The 19,208-nt window shown below is 42.5% G+C and overlaps 2 protein-coding genes across 4 annotated transcripts in view; both read right to left on the bottom strand.

The window, feature by feature from the left end:
* Window positions 1-2,846: 2,846 nt before the first annotated feature.
* On the bottom strand, window positions 2,847-6,518 carry LOC116389779 (GTPase IMAP family member 8-like). Its single transcript, XM_031858730.1, has 2 exons — window positions 4,751-6,518; window positions 2,847-4,249 (listed from the first exon to the last, which is right to left on the bottom strand). The coding sequence occupies exons 1-2, from the start codon at window positions 5,370-5,372 to the stop codon at window positions 2,847-2,849; spliced, it is 2,025 nt and encodes a 674-aa protein (XP_031714590.1). The 5' UTR covers window positions 5,373-6,518.
* Window positions 6,519-7,594: 1,076 nt separating this feature from the next.
* The window catches only part of agpat3 (1-acylglycerol-3-phosphate O-acyltransferase 3), a 13,801-nt gene continuing 2,187 nt past the window's right edge, over window positions 7,595-19,208 (bottom strand). For 2 of the 3 annotated variants that reach the window (XM_031858445.1, XM_031858446.1), the window contains exons 2-10: window positions 13,936-13,994; window positions 13,614-13,844; window positions 13,320-13,489; window positions 13,076-13,237; window positions 11,706-11,859; window positions 11,518-11,620; window positions 10,679-10,754; window positions 10,374-10,572; window positions 7,595-10,246 (exon numbers count right to left, since the gene is read on the bottom strand). In XM_031858445.1, coding sequence (XP_031714305.1) covers window positions 10,155-10,246; window positions 10,374-10,572; window positions 10,679-10,754; window positions 11,518-11,620; window positions 11,706-11,859; window positions 13,076-13,237; window positions 13,320-13,489; window positions 13,614-13,791 — 1,134 coding nt within the window. In that variant the 5' untranslated portion in view covers window positions 13,792-13,844; window positions 13,936-13,994 and the 3' untranslated portion in view covers window positions 7,595-10,154. Of the gene's footprint in view, window positions 10,247-10,373; window positions 10,573-10,678; window positions 10,755-11,517; window positions 11,621-11,705; window positions 11,860-13,075; window positions 13,238-13,319; window positions 13,490-13,613; window positions 13,845-13,935; window positions 13,995-17,196; window positions 17,521-19,208 lie in introns of those variants that run through there. The other variant, XM_031858447.1, reaches the window with a different exon arrangement.

The raw sequence follows: 19,208 nt of genomic DNA, 5'->3' as shown, positions 1-19,208 counted from the left end.
AGTCACCCTGGAGGAGCTAACAAGAGCCCCAAACGCAGCTCCCAGCGCAGCACCTCCCGCCCTCAGCCACGAAGGAGTCCAGTCAGCCTTAAGTTGCCACATTTGGTTAGCAGTCTCCTTCTATGGACCCAATAAGAATCACTGTATTAGTATACGTTAAGTGCACCATATCTTACACTTGATAAAAAATATGTACTTAGGTGTGTGTAGCAGAGGAAGCCGGTCAGTAGAGGCAGAGGAGGCTGCTCCTCCTCTATTTTTGAGAGGCAAGAGGAGGATCAAAATATAAATAAGAGTAATTGCTTGAAATAAACCATCACCAAATCAATGTGTCATTTATAAAATATTTTTCTCTCTTCTTTGAAAAAAAAAAAAAATGACATTGTGGAAATTGTGATTAAAATGCGTCAACACCAATATCAGCAGGGCGGGCAAGAAAGTGAAGGTGGGGGGCAGAGGGGGACGGGCTCCTGCTGTTCTTCCTTAGGGCGGGGCCTCTTCTATCAAGTTAATGTAATCCATTTTTTTCACGTCCAGCCAGTACAGCTGACATAGAGGTGCAAGGCTGCGCCAAAAATGGCGGCGTAGGCTCGAGAGTGATCACTCGTGTAACTTAACATTGGCGGAGGAGAGATGAAAAAGAGAGCGGGGAGCGAGAAGGTGGACGTATTGAGATAAGTAATCATGTCATGAAATACTCTGCAATGGCAGCGAGGCCGTGAATATTTAACTGGGATATAGTCCGAGCTTACACGCCACGTGTGTATGAAATAAGCGTAATGGCGTATATGTGTGTGTGAGTTTGGAAAGAAAGGGAAGTAGAAATAGTAGGATCTCATTACAAGGCAAATCCTCACCATAGCAGTAAAGTACAGTAACTGTAACTTTATCACACAGAAGCCCGACTAGCAAACTCGAGTTTGGCAGCTGCGGCATTGAACGTTTAAGGTATTAAGGTAATAAAAGCATGAAGTATTCCTTTAAGATCTTGGGCTGGAGGTATGCCTTTACTTTAGCTAAAGGTCTTAACTGGAAGAAGCTAGTTTTGACAACTGAACAAATTTGCTCATCAAATTTGAAGAACCATCTAAAAATCCCATTAAGATTCTTAACAAAAGCTCAATTGTGAGAAAGGGCAAAGATTACCAACAGAGTCATTCAATAGGTCAGGTCGTCATTTTCATAAAGAGTTTAAATCCATCCAAGTTTTTGATATAACATTTCAGCAAAGGCTCCAATGAGCCTTTTTATAGGCAAATAGATTTGTAAGACAGGTAAGTGGAGCTGCAGCTGAACAATACTCACCGAGGTGAAGTCTTATTCATCAGGTATGACTGGAACCATTTGAGGTCAGTGCCTTTAATGCCCACACAATGTTTAAAGGCATGATTAAATGAGTTCCCTGAGTCAACAGTTAAGCGAAGATCATTCAAAATTCTTCAAAGAGTTGTTTCAGTTCTATGGGGCGATTTAAACAGTGGCAGGTCGTGCATTTTATACCTAGGCCTTCACTGCTGTCCTGCAGCTGAAATACCAGCTTATAACCACATAATGGCGCCACAGTTGTTATTCGTTTCTAAGGCTGTAACTATATAGTATTCGTATTAAACCGTTCGGTACGAGGCTAACGATACCTCTGAATAATGCTAGAGCATTTGGAAAATGCAGAAGCTTAAATTCAGGAAAATATAATGTTTTCTGCACTCATGTAGGACAGTGGTTCTCAGCTGGTCTGGCTATGGGACCCACCATCATTACTTAATGACAAGCCATAGCCCAATGAGATTGTCTTATGATTTTACTTTCACAACTTGAACATTTAACGTACTGCTCTGAAATGTCTTTCCTCGTCTCAGCCCCCTGTGTCACGGTGTGTGGTACATCTCACTCAAGTCAGGAAACTTGTCAGAATGCCCATATTTGATTGGCTGAGCTGCATCACGTGATGTGATTCACAACGCCGACTAAGCCTCTGCTGTTAAGTTTCGTTCACGATAGTCACGTGATCGCCCACTGACCAATCACAGCACACGCTGTACCTCACTGCAGAGCTGCACATGGAAAATTGAGCTGCAAGTAATGCTGACGTAGCTATAGGCCGGCTAGCAGGCTCTGACACGTCAAAGAATACGCCCAACATGTCAAACTAAAGATCTGATTGGTTGAAGACTATGACAATCAACAATATCGTCCCCATTCACTTAAACTGCACATGGATGCACTTGTGAGTCTGCAGGCCTCAGGCCTCTGTTCTTACCTAGAGACACAGAGGTGAAATCTGATTGGATAAAAGCTCTACTTAAAACAAGCTGCACTGGAAGCAGAGCAACTGAGGAAAATAAGATAATGGGAAAAATATTTTTATAAATTATAATACATGTAGTGTATTTAAGAAACATTATTAAATTATAAAATAGATATAGCTTTGTGATTCTGTTTAGTCCAGCAGAGAAGGCTTTGCAGGCCCTGACGGCCCACCACTGGATTTAAAGCCACACTGAAACTTTTCAGGAATGTCACGGTTAGCTAAAAAATACTTTGACAGAAAAGGTAGCTTGTTGATAAAACATTTAAGAAAGTTTTGCCGAAAAGCAGGTGTTGACCACACAGCTTGGCTGAGCGCAGAGAGGGTTGATTGTAGTATTGCACTCCTCCCCTAATACAGTTTGCAACAAAGATTTAATTGATCTGCTTGGCCTTACTAATTCTATTGCAAATAATAAAAAACATTTTCACTCACCTTCTCATGTAGCATGATGTCATCGTCTAACACAGCCAGTCTGTTCTTTTCCGTCTCTGTAAATGAAAGAAGTTACATTTAATTAAATAATTACACCAGGATCATATCACTCAGGATTTGTGCTGCTTATGAGTTCGTACTCACTGGGTTTAGCTTCTTCTTCTTTATGGTGGCTCAGATGCACCGCAAACGCCGATTTTTGTTGTCGGGCAAGCTCCTCTAATGACTTCACGTCCGTCATTGTTTTCCTAAGTTGGTTACTTTTGTTAAAGTCCACAGTTTTTGTCTCATTTCTTCTATCAATCTCTTTCTTCTTATAGTGCCGCTGCACCCCTTCGATTGTGGCCTTCAACGCCTTCTTTGTGTCTTCATTTTCTCTCTTCAGCTGTTTAATTGTCTCTTCGAGCTCCTTCGCTTCTCTTTTCTGATTCATCATCATTTGATCATGCGCTTTATCTTTCTTCGCACACTTTTCCTTGAAGGCTGCTGTCCCTTGCTCTTGTTCCTTCACTCTTTCCTCCAGCGCTTCCTTTTCCACCTCACTGCTTTGCTTTGTAGCTTTAATCACATCATCTTTCACAGCATATCTTTCACACAGGCTTGTTATCATTTCTTCTTTCCCCATAATGACTTGTTTAAGCTGGTTGTTCTCCCTCTTAGCCTCCACTAATCCTCTGCCAATCTGTTCTTCATAGTCTCTATCTTTCCTCTCCTCTGACTCCCTCGCTGCTTTCAGAGCTTCAAACTGTTCATCTTTCTCTTTAGCTGATTTAATCATGTCCTCTACTATCCTCTCCTTCTCCTTGGCTGTTTGTGTAAGCAGATCAATGTCCCTCCTTGCCTTCTTGAGCTGTCTTGCTTTATTTTTGGAGCTTTGATCTAGCTTTTGGTTGGTTTCTTGGAGTTTTATAAAACTACGCAACAAGTGTCCAGTATCATTCTTCACCTCTGTTTCCTCAATCTTTGCCAGCAGTTCTTTAACCTGAATATCTCCCACCTTGTTTGAGTTATCAAAAACATGATATCTATTCCCACATTTGTCCACCAACCACTTAAGGGCAGGCCAACTCTCTATGTGCTCCTCAATGGGAGTGACTCCCAGTTTGTCTCCCCAAGTGAACAGCACGATTGCTCGAGTCCACACCCAAACTCCAAGCAAGCTCAAGTGTTCCTCCGCTCTCAACCGGTCCGTTTCAGTGAAAGTCTCATCGCTGCGTACAACCACCAGGACCGAATTGGGAATGGGGGCACACAAAGACACACTGTGACACATCTGCTGTTGGACCTCCCGTGGGGTGTCTTCTGAACAGTATCTCCCATGCCAACCAGGAGCCTCAACCACAGTGACTTGCCTTTTGTGAATGTCTCCCCGTCCCTCAGTGCATTGTGATGTTTGAAGTCCAGCAGGGAATACTTCCTTTCCAAGAATGGTGTTACCAGCTGAGCTTTTCCCAACTTGCTTTGGTCCCATGATGAGAACTCGAAGCATTGAGATCAGAGGAGACTCTCCTGGATCAAAAACATGCAGGAGTTAGGCAACAATATTACAGTACCTTGGAACAATCTCATGTTTGTGTGCACTTTGAAAAATGACAACGACAAAGGGATTAAATGGGATAGATGAGGGGTACCCGAACTCTTTCAAAAAGGGAAAGCTTTGTTTTAAGAAACTTCATTGGATATTACTTGGAAGAACCTTCGGAAAGTGCGCATAAAAGGCTCAAAATGCACTTGTCAATTTGACAGTGGGACAGTCCTAAACCTGAAGACCCTTGCGGGAACGTGCCTCAAAGTCTGTGGGCCTGTGAATGTGGACATTAGAAGTGGGCCCTACTTAATATTATACCCTGAACTTTCAATAATGGTCGCCCGATATACTACGTCACTTGCTCTGACCGAATGCAAAAACGTAGCCATTAAACAGGAGTTTGCGCAAGATTCCTTTCACATTACCGATGGTCATTTAATCCAGTGTTACTATAACATATTGATTGATTAGCTGATACTTACCCATGAGGGATCCGAGTGTCTTTCTGGACTTCTGCATATTAATTCGCCTCAGAATCGCCCTCTCTTCTAATTCCTTCCTTTCCCTCCCAGTTATTCTAGAGACTTCCTCATTTGTTGTCAACCAACCGACTGCTCCTGCCTTTATGTTTCTTGCAACCGTTGCATCAATCTTCTCCAGAAGTTCTGCAACCTGAGCATCATCATCGTCTCCCCAAATGCTTGTGTCCAAAAGGTGGTATCTCTGACCACACCTCTCCAAAACCGCTTTGAGAAACCGGTGTCTCTCAGTGTAGCCCTCTATGGACGACCCTCTCAGTCTCTCACATCTGGTGAATATTACTATCGTGTTTCTCCACACTGTATCATTAAGCAGCTCAAGAGGACCCTCGACTGTCCACTCCCTGCCTCGGTGAGGGCTGATGGGTATGACCATGAGGAAGGCATGAGGTCCCGGCGGGCACATGGCCATGCAGGCTGTCATGTTGTCGTTCACCAGGCCGGGGTCTCGGAAGGAGTAGTGGATCCACCTTTCAGGGCTATTGATGATAATCACTGTACGGCTATTGTCAAGAGCACCCTGTCTCCTAACAAACATCTTCACGTCTCTGCTGGTATCAAACATCTGTTGGCCGAGGATAGTGTTTCCTGTCAAACTCTTTTCCAGCCAGTCGTTCCCCAGAAGGACAATCCTCAGCTCCTGTTTGTCCCCTGGCAGCAGACACAGCAACAGCAGTGCAAATTATGTCATCATATCATAGTCTTACTGAAATGCAGGTATTGTAAATGCATACTAAATAATAAAAACATGTATTGGAAACTTAGAACAAAGATCAAATCAATTAATATGCATTCAAATATCAAGAACAAACTCAATTTTTAACATTTTCCAATGAATTTGGACAAAATTTCATTCTGGACCATGGAAAGAGTAGTTCATGGTTAAGATTGTGTGATGTGGTTGAAAGCTCCATAACAGCTACCAAATGGACTGTCTTGGGCTTGTTTTTTTCAAATATAAAAGTAAAGAATGAACTTTCAATCTCAACTTGTAAACCAGCAGGGATGACAAGTCTTGAAACTCAGAAAAACTAGAAATTTGAACATGACAGCTGATTCCAACTGTTGAGGACCATTTGATGCAATTGATGGATAAACACTACATAGACCTTGATGGGAGATTGTTTAGTCAGGTCTGTGCTCTTGCTTGCTCTTCTTTGACAGCCATGAACTTAAAGTTACAAAGCCATTATACAACTGTGAAAGACACAATGCTACTAATTAATACTCACTTAACTGTTAAGGTAAGAAAGACCAAATGTAATTCAACAGCATACCTTTCCTCGTCTCTGCTCTGCAGCCCACTGAAACCATTTCTTCCATCTTTTATTCCGTCACATATTTCTTCAAAGACCACTTTGTTGGTCCTAAATGTACAGCTGCGCTTTAATGTTTAACTCCGCTGTCTGCCTGATGTCAAAGTCCAGCCCACTCAAACAGTGATTTAAGTCTATAAACATGTCATCTCTCCAAGTAGAGATAGCAGATGTAATCAGGTGATGCCATTTATTTCTGTGAACCAATCAGGGCTGAGTAACATTTGATCAGTTGAAACTATTCAGTCTAATCTGTTCAAACCACACCCACACAGTCCTGATGAGTTTTTCTACATTAGACTCTTAATACCTAAGGATGTTTTTTTTCCTTCTTCAAATTCAGCTTTGATTGTTGCTTATTTGGTCATGAATAGTTGATATTGTACTGAAAAAAAAAAATCACGACTTGAAACCAAGGTTCGCTGGGCCTTTAAACAAGACCAATCAAGATGTTTGAACAGTATAGCAATAACAAAAGCAAGAATCACACTTACTCAGCTTCCTTGGAAAGCCTTTTTATTGAGGTTCAAATTCAGTTAATGCCACAGCTGTTGCATTGCCAGTCTTCAAAACGAGTCCCCGAGTTATAATTGACTCTATTCAGTGACTGCGCAATGGTGCACATCATGCAAAAAGTAATTGACTACAGTAAGAAACCATGATTAATTACAAAGTTGGAAAAAAGCTTTGTCAGCATCATCTGTGCATGCCTACAGCATGCTGTGGCTTTAATTAGAAGAGGAGCATCACTGAAGGCAATTACAGCTCCAAACCTGATAGGTGAGCCAGTGTCACGCATAACCTTCGCAGATATTTTCGTAAAGTGAATGCCCCCACCCCCCCGGAGGCCAGCTCATGTTTAAATCTTCTGATGTAGCTTTCCCAAAAGTGGAACATTTAGCCTGAACTCGAGGACAATCATTCAAAAGAACTATTTCCCCCCCCAAAAAAAAAAAAAAAAAAACAAAAAAAAAAACAGAAGCACTGCTGCCATTTCTAAAAGTGACCATAATCATTTACATTATGTACATATTTATACATCCTGTCACACATCCTGCGAGTATGAGTATATACACACACACACACACAAACACACGATTGGTTGTCATTCAAAAGGTCTACGGCTAAAGAACAGCTACGTACATCTCTACAATTTCTAAAAGCGAATGAGACAGTCACCATTAACCTTTTGTACATATTTTCAGTGTACCCCGTCTCCTCACACTATCTTAATGGAAAATTGTGGATGTGTCATCATAAATGATGGAGGATGGCTGTAAATGTGCCTCTGCTGAAAATGGTTCTGTTGATGGATGAGACAAGATGGGAGGAAAAGGTTTGAAGCATGTTTTTTTTGTGTGGATTCAGCTTCTTCTGCCCCCTGGACTCTGAGCTTTAGTCTTTTGTGTCGGACCTACTGCGCAAACAGAAACTTACACGAATACAAATAAGTCAAAAGCGTAAGAGTTGCTGTGAGATTAAATCCTTTAATATTATCAAGTGTTTTTAGTTGAAGAAAAACATAAAAATTGTTTAGAAAACAAAAGTTGACGCAAGAAGTGCCACCAACTCAATTATCCTTGATTTAAAAAAAAAAAAAAAAAAAAAAAAAGAAATCATTCAATTGTGTAAATTTGTAATATTTGATTCCATTGGAGACCTCAGAAAAAAGAAAAAAACAGCAACCACAAGTTACATGTATATTCCTTCACTGAATAGAAAACATCCAGTGTAAAAAGTGTTCCTAAATACTTTGCTTATTACCATTCTTCTTGCTTCTGAATAAGAGTGTTACTGAATGACAGGATGAAGTGCACTGCATTGGTATCTGACCTCTTGAGAGAAAAGACAGCAGGCCAAGATACTAACGCTGTAAACAAATAAGGTAAAGCAAGTCAAAGTATCTTCTTGTAAAAAAAACGTGAACCGATTACAAACAGCTCTTTCTGCACAAGAGCAGACTTCACCTAGTCTCATTTCTTTTTAATTCTTTATTAACTTTAGAACAAGCTTGCATGGCAACTAATTCCGGCAACTTGCTTGTTATACAGGAGGACACAACAGGGGCTCAGTTAGCGTCTACATTTCCACACAAAATTTAAGCAGCACTGTCTATTAAGGCTTGTATGAAATCGGTCTGGTTTGAGAAATCCACAGAGAGAGGATGTACACAACATATTGCTGCTGAGGAGGGAAAAAACGAAAACCAACAAAATATATGATTAACACGACAGTGAGGGGAGGAGAGAGCAGGACACGACATGTCCCCTCCACGTCTTGCTACCATTGGTTGCATTTTGGACCAGGAAAACTGGCTTTCAACACTGGAAGAGATGCACTCATGGACTGCAGCGGCCAACGTTCAATTTGTTGCAGTGAAGAACAACTAACTCTGGGATGACCGATTTTAAAAATGGTGAAATGTATGGAGCTGTGCCACAACAACGGCTCGGACATCCACTGAAACAAAGCTGCCGGCACAGAGTGTGTGAGCAGCTTCTCAACGACTACAAGGAAGCCACAAAGCAACAACTTTCTAGCTTTCCACTTCAATTAAAAATGGCTTTTCATTATTCATTTGCTTTGCTTTTCATTATTCATTTGGTGACCATTCAAACATAACGCAGAGGTAAAGAGGTGGGTGCTGTTTTAAAGGGGTGGTGAATGAGCAATCCCTTGCCTGAGCAAGCTTGATTTAAGGCAAAGGTTAAAACATCACGACTGCAGTCTATGTCTGGAAAGAAAAATGATACGCCAACAGCTGCGAGGCTACGTGAAGACAATACATGAGTTTTTTCTGGGATCTGGTTACACCAAGATTCAAACACAAAAGAGCAGAGCAGTGTGCACTGCATTTAAACTGTCAAGCATCAGAGGAGAAGGGGTGGTAAGCTGAACGGCTTCAGTGTCGGGACCGGGATCGCTGGTTGAATTAACGTCACATTTAGGGGGTCAGAAAAATATGTAATCAAATTCCTATCTGTGTAAAGCAAGTGAAAATAGGAATAGAACTGAAAAAAAACAAAATGTGTCAATGAATCTGTAGGAGTTGGTGCTGCGGACTACAAATGAGACCCGTAGCAGATGGTCGGTGTCCTTGAGGACGGTTTTCACATTTGGAGCCCTTGCTTTAGTTTAGCAGACACCAGCCTCTCAATGCCAAGACGGTGAGGGGTCAGTTCACCAAAATAATGAGATGAAAACTCCCAAAAAAAGACTCGCCCACTTAACCCTTGCAGTATCTAGCCCTGGAGATGATGTGGGATTTGTGTTTGGAAATCTCTGCCCTGAGACTTCTGCTGCTAACCCAACACAGAGGAGGTGGACTGAATGTCAGTGGTTTAAAATGATACATGAAAAACTGCAACGTCTATTTCAAGAAAGAATCCTACTTGGACAATCCAATGATGTCAATGTGGTCAGTTTATTATCATCATCTTTTCACAACAGACAAATAGTAACTGCCAAAAGTCTGTAAAAGTTAACACGCTGCTGTTAACTTTTACAGCACAGTCAACATTTGTGTTGGAGGAGCAGTAGAAGTGTCAGCGGTGGCTACTTGGGGCACATAAATACAAATCTTCTTGGGTTCAGTGGGCAAAAAAAAGAATGAACACGTCACCACTCCCTAATTGGCTGATGACTCGGACAGGAAGTGGTTGGTAGAGCAGAGCAGGAAATGGGCTGACTGGCTGTCCATGCGACCTCAGACAAGTTAGGAGCTTAAACTCGGGTGTTACGGGGATTTAATGGAACTTGGATGTAGGCGGTGGGATTAAGAAAGATGCATCTCCCCCTCCTTACGTTCTGTGTTACATAAGAGAGCTTGAACCCCAGACCCCCCAATGCCCTCGCTCACTCTAGTGCAATTCATATTTCTAACTCTGGTCTCCATCATGTTTTCACTGCTGGGTCTCCTCCACTGCCTGCCGACTGACTCAAAAGTAGGAGGAGAATTGAGTTGGGTAGGGGCGAGATGCCGCAGGTTGACAGAAACGGCTGTACACGGAGGGGGGAGGGGGGGTGACACTTTAGTTTTCTTTCTTGGCCTCCGGGTTGCCATAACTGGAGCCTGTTTTCTTCACCTCGGTGACCCCTATGAGGCGGCGGATAGCTATCGAGGCTGAGGAGAGAGCAAAGAGAGTAAATGAGGACAGCGATTCAAACAAGACTGTGCATTCATTTTTCTCCCCCCAGGTACAGTCTAACATCCTCCTGTTACTTTTCATTCTAAAAGGACCGCCACCTACCTATGATGAGGAAAATGATAAAGCCAATGATTAGTAGGGGGGAGCCACTGACGACCACTCCGCAAGCAAAGTTGATGAGGGGCGAAAGCAGCAGGGTGGCCCAAAACAGGAAGTTCAGCAGCGTCCATGGCCTGCGATGGGTGGTTATGGTGGGTCCGGGGAACTTGCCTTCCTTTTTGTAGAATTCCTGTAGGGCGTCCTGAGCAGGAGGGGAAGAATAATTGGTTTAGTAACCTCCCTTATACTTATTTTAAAAAGGTATTCCCCGAGGTTAATTAGGCGACTACTAGAATTTTAAAGTTTACCTTCTCCTGGTACAGCTTGTGCAGCCAGATTGCACACTCCTTCTCATCAGCTGGTATGTCCTCCACAGGAAACCGCCTGGTTGGGGGAAAAAACAAACAAAAAAAAACAAAACATTGTCTTATACCTTGAGATTCCTGAAACTACAACGATTAGACACGAGCTAACCAACAGTCACAGATTCTTTTCGTTTTGACAGTGAGAAATGAGCACATAATGAACAGCTGAGAAATGACTTGCTGATCTATGATGGAATTTAAATGCTCATAGAGCTGACGGTGAAGGACCTTTAAAAGAATGCTGTGAACTTCAGGAATCTTTAGGAACGACAACACGTGTCACCTGCTACCCGATCTGTACTGCACATGTGCAAACCAGTACTACACACCTGTGGCTAAAGACTCTTGTGCACCTCATTTTTACTCTGCTAATATTAACGTACAGAGGTTGCATTGAGTTATACTATGATGCGTTAAAGCTCCACTCAGCAAAAATGTAAAACTTTATCAGGATGTGTACAAATTGTATAGAGTAAAATTTAGTTTTACAACCATCAGCTATTTATTACATCAGCAAGATTTCTTTAAAAAATGTTTGTAATGAAGACATCCAGCTAACATTTCATGAAAGACTAACTCTGACATCAGAATATAATGGACAAGAAGATGCAACGTACATTGCAACAGAAAACATTTCATGACAATAATGTAAATTCACTTGTGGCATGTTATGATGGTTTCTCACCAGCAGGGGGCTCCCTCACCTAAAACCCTCACACTCTGCACCATAGATCAATACAATAAGTGATGATTCAAAAAGGTAAACAGAGGGTGGAACTCACCTAACACTCAGGTCAGCTTTGTATTTTTTGCCGTTGACGATGCCCAGGAGAGTAGGAGTTTGGTTGTCTTTGAAGTTCAGAGTCACATCGTACACAGCAGTTACTGCAAGAAAGAGAAACAGATTAAGGACAAAGGACTCTTACGTGAACCGAGCATGGTGAACTGTGTGCGTGTTTGTACACCATACCTGTGCCCTTAAGACACTGCAGTGTGGTGGTGAACCCTTTGGTTCGGGGTAGTAGGTGGTATTTGAGCGTGGGCAGGCCTTTACTCTCGGCAACCTGCATGCTGATTTGGTGCTTCTGCTCTGTGAAGCGGGTTCCCTCGCAGTACAGCAGAAACTGTGGAGGGAGAGGAGCTGTGTTGATGCGCACAAGCACACATCTCTATCTATCTATCTATATATAGATATAAATAAAAAAGAAAAAAAAAAAAAAGAAAAAAAAAAAGAGTCACACAAGACTTGAGGTGACCTCCTTTTCCTTTGTCCTCTTATCTCAGTAGGCAGGTGGACTGTTTCGCTCGTTTATCTGAACACATGAAAACTATGTCATCGGCAGTGGCCTAACGCTTGACTTAAGTTAATGAGATCAACTGCTGATCTGCCTAATCTCAGCTGGTGAACTGATTGAGTCAAGGTGAAAATCTGAAGCACACGGAGCTTTACACCTTCGGTAAAGGTGCTCAACAAGCAGCCGGACCTGCTGCCACCGGGTACCAATGTAAGCCACTCGCTTGTTTGAAACAGCGAAGAGAAATTTTTCCCGGGGCTGTTGATGCACAGAGGAAAGTTCAGTTCATGGAGGTTCAGAGAAAAGGAAAAACAGAAACACACACACTATCCTGTTGAGAGCTTTTAAATACAGCTGGTGTACTGTGTGAACATGAAGATACACAAGTAGAGTTTGAGTAGAGAGAACCTGTGTCAAAGGGCAGCGTCTGCATTTCCTCATAGAGTATTTTATCCCCATGAATCCTTACGAATTCCAGTCCATCACAACTTGGATCTTATTTTTGTAGTTTTTACTTAATTGTTGTTATTGATATGAATAACACTGAACAACACTGGACAAGCCCCCATACAATTAAACAGGTTTTTAAACAAACTCTTTGGTCAGTCGGTCAAAATAGTTTGGAAGAAAAAACAAAAAGGCAAACTGACGTCACACCCAAACTGCTCAATGTAAGACGTTTACTGGCCAAGTTTATGGTTGACCTTCGACCTGCTATACTGGGTGTGTAGATGTGCCCACACAGTTTTCTCTGTGGCCTGAGGAATTATTACTCAACGTACGGGTGTTAACACATTTCATCTCCAAATAAACTATTTCTTGGCCTGTCGGACTTCTTTTGAGCGATCTCAGCAATAGACTTAGTGAGTGCAATAATCATGAGCAGTAAAAGTGATGCATATGCCACAGAAATGAGACCCAAGTTGTAATTAACCACAATTAAAAATGTACACCACTTTATCCTACATTTTCACATTTCAGTCTACTCAGACTGGGTAAGAGTTGAGTGTGTAGTAGCAGGACAAGGACTCCGACATGTACCTACCCACATATATTCAGGGTAGTCTTTGAGCTGGCTCAGTCCCTTGAAGACTGTCTTTCGGTCCTCCTCCCACTTTCTTTTGCAGAAGACGATTTCGAGGAAGTACCAGGTCCAGCCAATCAGAGGAACCTTCAGTAGCTCGTGTTTGGCGAGCACTTTTGAGCTCTAGAGAGGGAGGATGGGTAGAATGATGAAGTCCAACTACAACAAAATAGTTCACTGGATTAACATTTGCTTCATCACTAACCCCTAGGATGCCGAATCTTTCGCACATGGTCCAGCCACACAGGAAGTCAATCTCATAGTTGTGGTTGAGGATGGTGATGACATGCTCTTTGCCGAACTTCTCCACCGTAGCTTGGTCAGTGTATAAGGTGCATTCTGTGCCTGACCACCACTCCAGCAGCATCACGAGCTCTGCGCAGAGATGACAACACACCATGGGCACTGAGACAACACTAGTATACTACCGAGTGTCTTTTAAGTCTTGTATTGCACTAAAGAAAACTACAACGTATAAACAGACGTATAATGTACTCACGACTCCAGAGGGAGTAGGCCAGCCGGCAGTTGATTTTACGATAGAGCTGCTTGTTGATCGGCCAGAGGATGCAGGTGAGGAGCTGAATGAAGTTGATGATGAGGCCGCTCACCACGAACACAAAGCCCATCAGCAGCTGCAGGATGAACAGGCTCTTCAGGCAGGCCAGCAGAGCCATAGCTGAGGAGCCTGGAGAGCTGAGTAGGCTCCTTTCTATACACTATGACCAACCTGGGAGAGGGCAGAAACAGAAGAATGTAGTCCGTTTACGTCTGTTGTTCTGCAGGAAAAACATGCTTTCAGTAATTCAAACATGTCTTACCACAGTGGGATCCCTTTTACAAGCCGCGTTTACACGGTCCGTCAGCCAGTATTACAGACCTGAAGGAGACAGAAGAACAGAGGTTGAGCTAACAGTTCATCAAACAGGCGGAATTAACTTTTCAACATGGCTGTGTCAAATAATTCCACATCGGTTTGACGAAGCGCATGGTTACAAAGGTTAGATTATTAGTGTCTGTATCCATTTTACACACATTTCAATAAACTATGACTAACAAACTACTCAGATTCAAGTTTTATTTTCTATAGTTCCAATAAAAGCTACAAAAAGTACACGCTTTGTATGTCACAGCTGTAGTTTGGCGTATTTGGTCATTACAGCTGGCAGGGACATAACACTTATAGCCACCTTCATTCTTTCTGTATCACAAAGTGTTTTTGTCTGAAGTTACAATCAATGAGTACTCTCCCATCAGACCGTCCACAGGCCACCCGGCCATGAATGGACTGTTCCCACATCTGCACTAAAGCCCATTAAAGTGTAGGTCAAGCCAGTTTAAAGCTGTTCTGAGAAACTTTTCTAATCCGAGTTGTCCTGCAGATCTCTGGAGCGGTCTGTGGTAACTCAATCCACCTCTGCCAACTGGGCCTCCACCTGCTTTGTTTTACACTGTACGTAGCTCTGTTTTATTTAGTGACAGCATCAACATCAGAGCATAAGGCTAAATAGTTAATCAAGCCATTTCACTGTGGTTAAGGAGTGCTCGATTTGATTCGCCAGAACAAGCACTTTCAACGTAAAGCATCCTCGTTCTGTTCATTATGAAAGATAAAACTGATTGATCACTGTGCGATTAACTACGCAGTACATCACCATATGTACAGTCCCCTGCATTCACTGACACGACTGTCAGCGATTCGGCCAAAAACAAAAACAAAAACAAAAAAAACACACTTCGTGTCTGGTGTTTTCTTTTTAGAGCAAGAGCCTGCAGGCAGGACAACACGGGAGTGACACAAGTCTCTACCCACAGACAGTCTCGTTCAGAGAGTCTGCAATGACATCGTAGAAATCCAAGATGCCTTACCTCAAGCCTGTATCATTCATTAAAGTACTATAATTAAGCCATGTTGACACAGGGCCAGGTCATTGTGGGCAACTAATGAAGACAACTAGTCTGATTTAGTGCAACCAATCAATCTCAAGACACTGCAACACAACACACAGAATAACAAAGTAGCCGAGGAGTGAAGGAAATTAAATCTCACACGTATTTCCACAGCGCTGCAGCTCGGCCTCCTGGACAAATGAACAGAAAACTGTTTCTTAATCTCTGCGGTTGGGACACACTGAAGTGTTGCAACACTCTTACGCATGCACGTGTGTCATCCATCGCCTGATGGATGTGATCAGTCCAAACATCCACAGTTTGTCTCCGATTCGTGTTACAGATACCTTTGTTCCTACTGGGGGAGAGCGGCTTCAAGGGGTAAAGTCACACTAGTGTAGATTTATCCCGGGGCTCCTGGAACATATTTAGAAGAGTGGCAACGCTACAACACTTAAGAATCAAAGAGGGGAGTGGGTTGTAAATACAAAATGCAACAACGCATACATGCGATTGCGTTTCAGTCAGCTTGACAACGATGAACAGAAGTCGGTAAATGCACTAGTTGGGGAAATGTTGCAACTTGCTAAGGAAAAAAAAATTCAAATTGGTGTTGTTTGGCCACCAGCAGCTAACAGAGAAGTTCCCCGACAAGCAGTTACTCTGCGTGAGTGCTTAGAGAGACACATTTCCAAACATAAACTTTGTTCTCACTTTCTCTTCTAGTTGGTCTCATACAAGTCGGAACAAGCACATTTTCACTTCGAGCTGAAATGGAGGCCATAATTCACGGTGCCGAGACCAAAGTGCCTCTTACCACTGAATTTGTGCGCATTCACGCCGCCTCCGAAAATAACTTTGCAAAATGAAACTAGCCTTCAGCACTCAACACATTTGCTTTGAGAATTATGGTTAAAAGCGCAAAACAAGGTGTCAGGCCAACAAAGTTAACACATATTTTTCTTCGCGAGTTGTACATTCTTGTATTCTTTGGTTATATTTTAATGATGAATCATGATTCGATGATAGGAATAATCAGTAGAGAAGGCCCCAAGTCCATTCACATTTCGTGTTTTGTCTTTTTTGCCTGCAACATTGTACAAAGAGCAAATAGGGAGCGACAATGTGGCACGCTGCAAACTTTACAAACAGTCTCGTCTCAAAACCACAAAACTAGCATTACCTGTGATGGAAGGTGAGAAAGGCAAATAGAAACGGGAAGCCGTGAGAAGGCGGACAGCACAAGTGTTTGTTGGCTGCGCTAACATTCTCAGGTACAGTGTTGACTGTCAGCAAAGTAAATTACTTTCGAATCTCCTCTACTGTCAGTGTTCAGCTGACAGCAGCCCAGCAGGAGAGACGCTCTGGGTCGTTAGGATTAAATGAAGTATGTGCAGCTGGACGCAGACTTTTACTTTCTCTGACCATCTATAAAATAAGAAAATGCATGAAACAATGAACCACAAGCACATGAAATGAAGGCGACCATTAATGTTATGTTTTAGTTTGAAAAACGTCATTTTGAAAAAAAGAAATCCGATGCTTAGGCCTGGATCAGTGCTCCATTTCAGATATTCAGGTTAGTAGTTTGGATAAGAGTAGATAGTAAAAACCCACTTTGGTAAAGAAGATATTCACATTAAGCCCAATCAGAATATCACCACAACTGAGCTTAAAACAATAATGACTTCATCATTCACACTAGTCAAACACATCAACATTTCTCTGTGGTTGAACCAAATGTCAGGTGTTCTCTTGTTAAGACCATATTTTGTTTGCATTGGGGGTTTCGAGGACCTCATAACAACAGAAGTATTAAATGACATTCAGAGAAACAAACATTTGGTTCGACCATAGAAACCAGCCAGCGGAGATCCACCTCGCTGTGGATCCAGGCCCACCTGTAACCACACAAAGATTAGAGACGCTGACTGGGTTAAAGCTGCTTAAGGCCGGACAGACGCGTCTGTCCAAAGGACTGCTGAAATGTACATACAACAAAAACGTTAGCCTGATCCTGGCAGGCACTGCACCCTTATCAAGTCATTTGAATTCTAAAAACTGAATTTGGCTCACAAAGGTCTGCACACAGTTAAGCCCTGGAGTGCCATGCTGACTTCCATCTCTGTCACAACTTCTAGTAAAACTGGTTAGGCCTGTCCCAGACAAACAAACCGCCTCTCTCAACTTACCAGTAGACATAGTAGGCCATTGCCATGACCACCAATGCCCCACAAATCCCAGTGAAGATCATCACAGCGCTCTGGTTCAGCATTCTGGCTCCTGGTATTTCACCAAATCAAAGCCAGAATAGTAAAAAAAGAACATAAAGAAGAGCAGCGGATCGTCACAGGCTGCACTGCTTCGTCGCCATGATAATCCCACAGGAGAGAAGAGAGGGGGATTATGATGACGGCAAGAACACAGATCCTGCTGGAGGAGCCGACTATTCGGCAGAAGCGTCTCAGAGTTTCATGCAACGAGGAGATTTACCAATAAGAATTGATCTTCATTGAGAGCGAGGGCGCAAAAAAAAAAAAAAAAAAAAAAAAAAAAAGAAAAAAAAAAAAAAGCCAGCCCAGGAAGACAGAGAGGGCTCACTTCTGGGAGCAGGGAGACACATGTACTGTAAGCAGCGACTTACATGCATCCCATCCTCTAATCCAATAGATCAGATTAGGGCTGATTAGCAGGCTATGGGCACCCTGGTTATGTCACATTTCATTAAAATTAACAAAGAAGAAGAGAGGGCTCTCCACAACCACGGTAGAGTTAGCGGAAGGGCATCTGTTACGCTAGCTAGAGGAACCAATCATGTAGAAGTTCTCACCATTGGCCACCTGTTAGTGACACCTAGCATTAGACAGAAGTGCGACCTGAAAGAGGGTCAATCGTTTCCTTAAGTGTAATTGGGGATGAATTAACCAAAAGCCTGGAAATCACTGATGTTTATACGATATCTTCCCTGCCTGTCTGTCTGTCTGTCTTCTTGGTAGTACCTTGGGGAGCTGGAAACTATTTACAACAGTATTGCTCAGCCACACGAATATGGCAGACAGGGCTAGTGGGCAAGCTAAAAAAAAGCTGTCTGGTTCACACAGCGTTAATGTCAAAGGCTGTTCAGACAAGCTGGCATAGAGAAGCAGAAATGAACTCCAGCGTTTACTGAAGCAAAAAGGTCAAAGGTTAGAGTACAGTCCTGAGGCCTTAGCACCAAATATAAACAAAATACATTTGACAATGAAGGTCATGTATGTTTCACAGTATTAACTGCTCTCAATTCCGTACATAGCAACACCGTCATGCTGAGCACTCAGTAGCCATGTCAGTCATACAGTTGTTCGTTAGGTCAAGTGTGATATCTCAAAGCCACACCGCTGACTATCACCACAGCCAGAAGTTAGGAGGTGGTACTCTTAGCAAGTGAAACTGTGCATTTACTTCCTTTGATTGTGAACATGCACACATGGGTCAAAAGCAAAATACTTTGAGGAGGATACACCAGGAAACATTTAACTTGCACTTGCTCAGGTTAAATACCAATTTCTTTTGTCAATATAGGATTTCATAGTTCAAAAGATAACCCTAAACTGAAATTAGCACCATCATGGCGAAGTCATGTATTGCAATAATACAAACAACATGCACAATAGATTATATTGACCGTTAATCATTATCAAAATATGCAATTCATTGATCCTAAAATTGTCTTGAGTAGTCGTCTACCATCGTGAACAATCTAAGATCTTTGCATTCACTACAACAATTACTGCGGGTGTAGTTCATTTCTCTCCGCAGTGTAAACAGTGTCCTTCAGCATGCTCAGTGATGCACGTCTGACAAAAAAACGACTCTTGAGAACAGAATAATGCAGTCACAGAGTTGTGTGGAATTCATTTCAAATAGATGGCAGATAATATTGAGGAAATCTACTCAAACGGTCCATGCAAAGCGTCAACAGGACGGTTTCTCAGAAAGGAGACGGTATTTAACAAATAATGTAAATGGCTGGCTGACATAGAAAGGCCTTGCATCACTTTAACAAGGTTACAACCCTTTCAAAGCTCCCTCTGGACTCTGGAGGTAGCCATAGTAAGAGGCGATGACTGTTAACACTCAAGGATATATAAAAGGTCCTTCTTGCTGTAGTCAGCAAAATAATGAGACTAATGGCAAAAGGAGGGGGGGGGGGGGGGGGGGGGGG

This window comes from Anarrhichthys ocellatus, unplaced genomic scaffold (genome assembly GCF_004355925.1).
Source record: "Anarrhichthys ocellatus isolate YVR2014 unplaced genomic scaffold, GSC_Weel_1.0 scaffold20, whole genome shotgun sequence".
Lineage (NCBI taxonomy): Eukaryota > Metazoa > Chordata > Actinopteri > Perciformes > Anarhichadidae > Anarrhichthys > Anarrhichthys ocellatus.
This window is presented reverse-complemented; position numbering and strand designations above follow the sequence as displayed.

Bases quoted from the DNA above. Each gene is read 5' to 3' on its own strand.
- LOC116389779 (XM_031858730.1), bottom strand. From the start codon at position 5,372: ATGTTTGATACCAGCAGAGACGTGAAGATGTTTGTTAGGAGACAGGGT. The intron at 4,250-4,750 runs GTAAGTATCAGC...TTTTTGATCCAG, and splicing joins GACACTCGGATCCCTCATGG to GAGAGTCTCCTCTGATCTCA.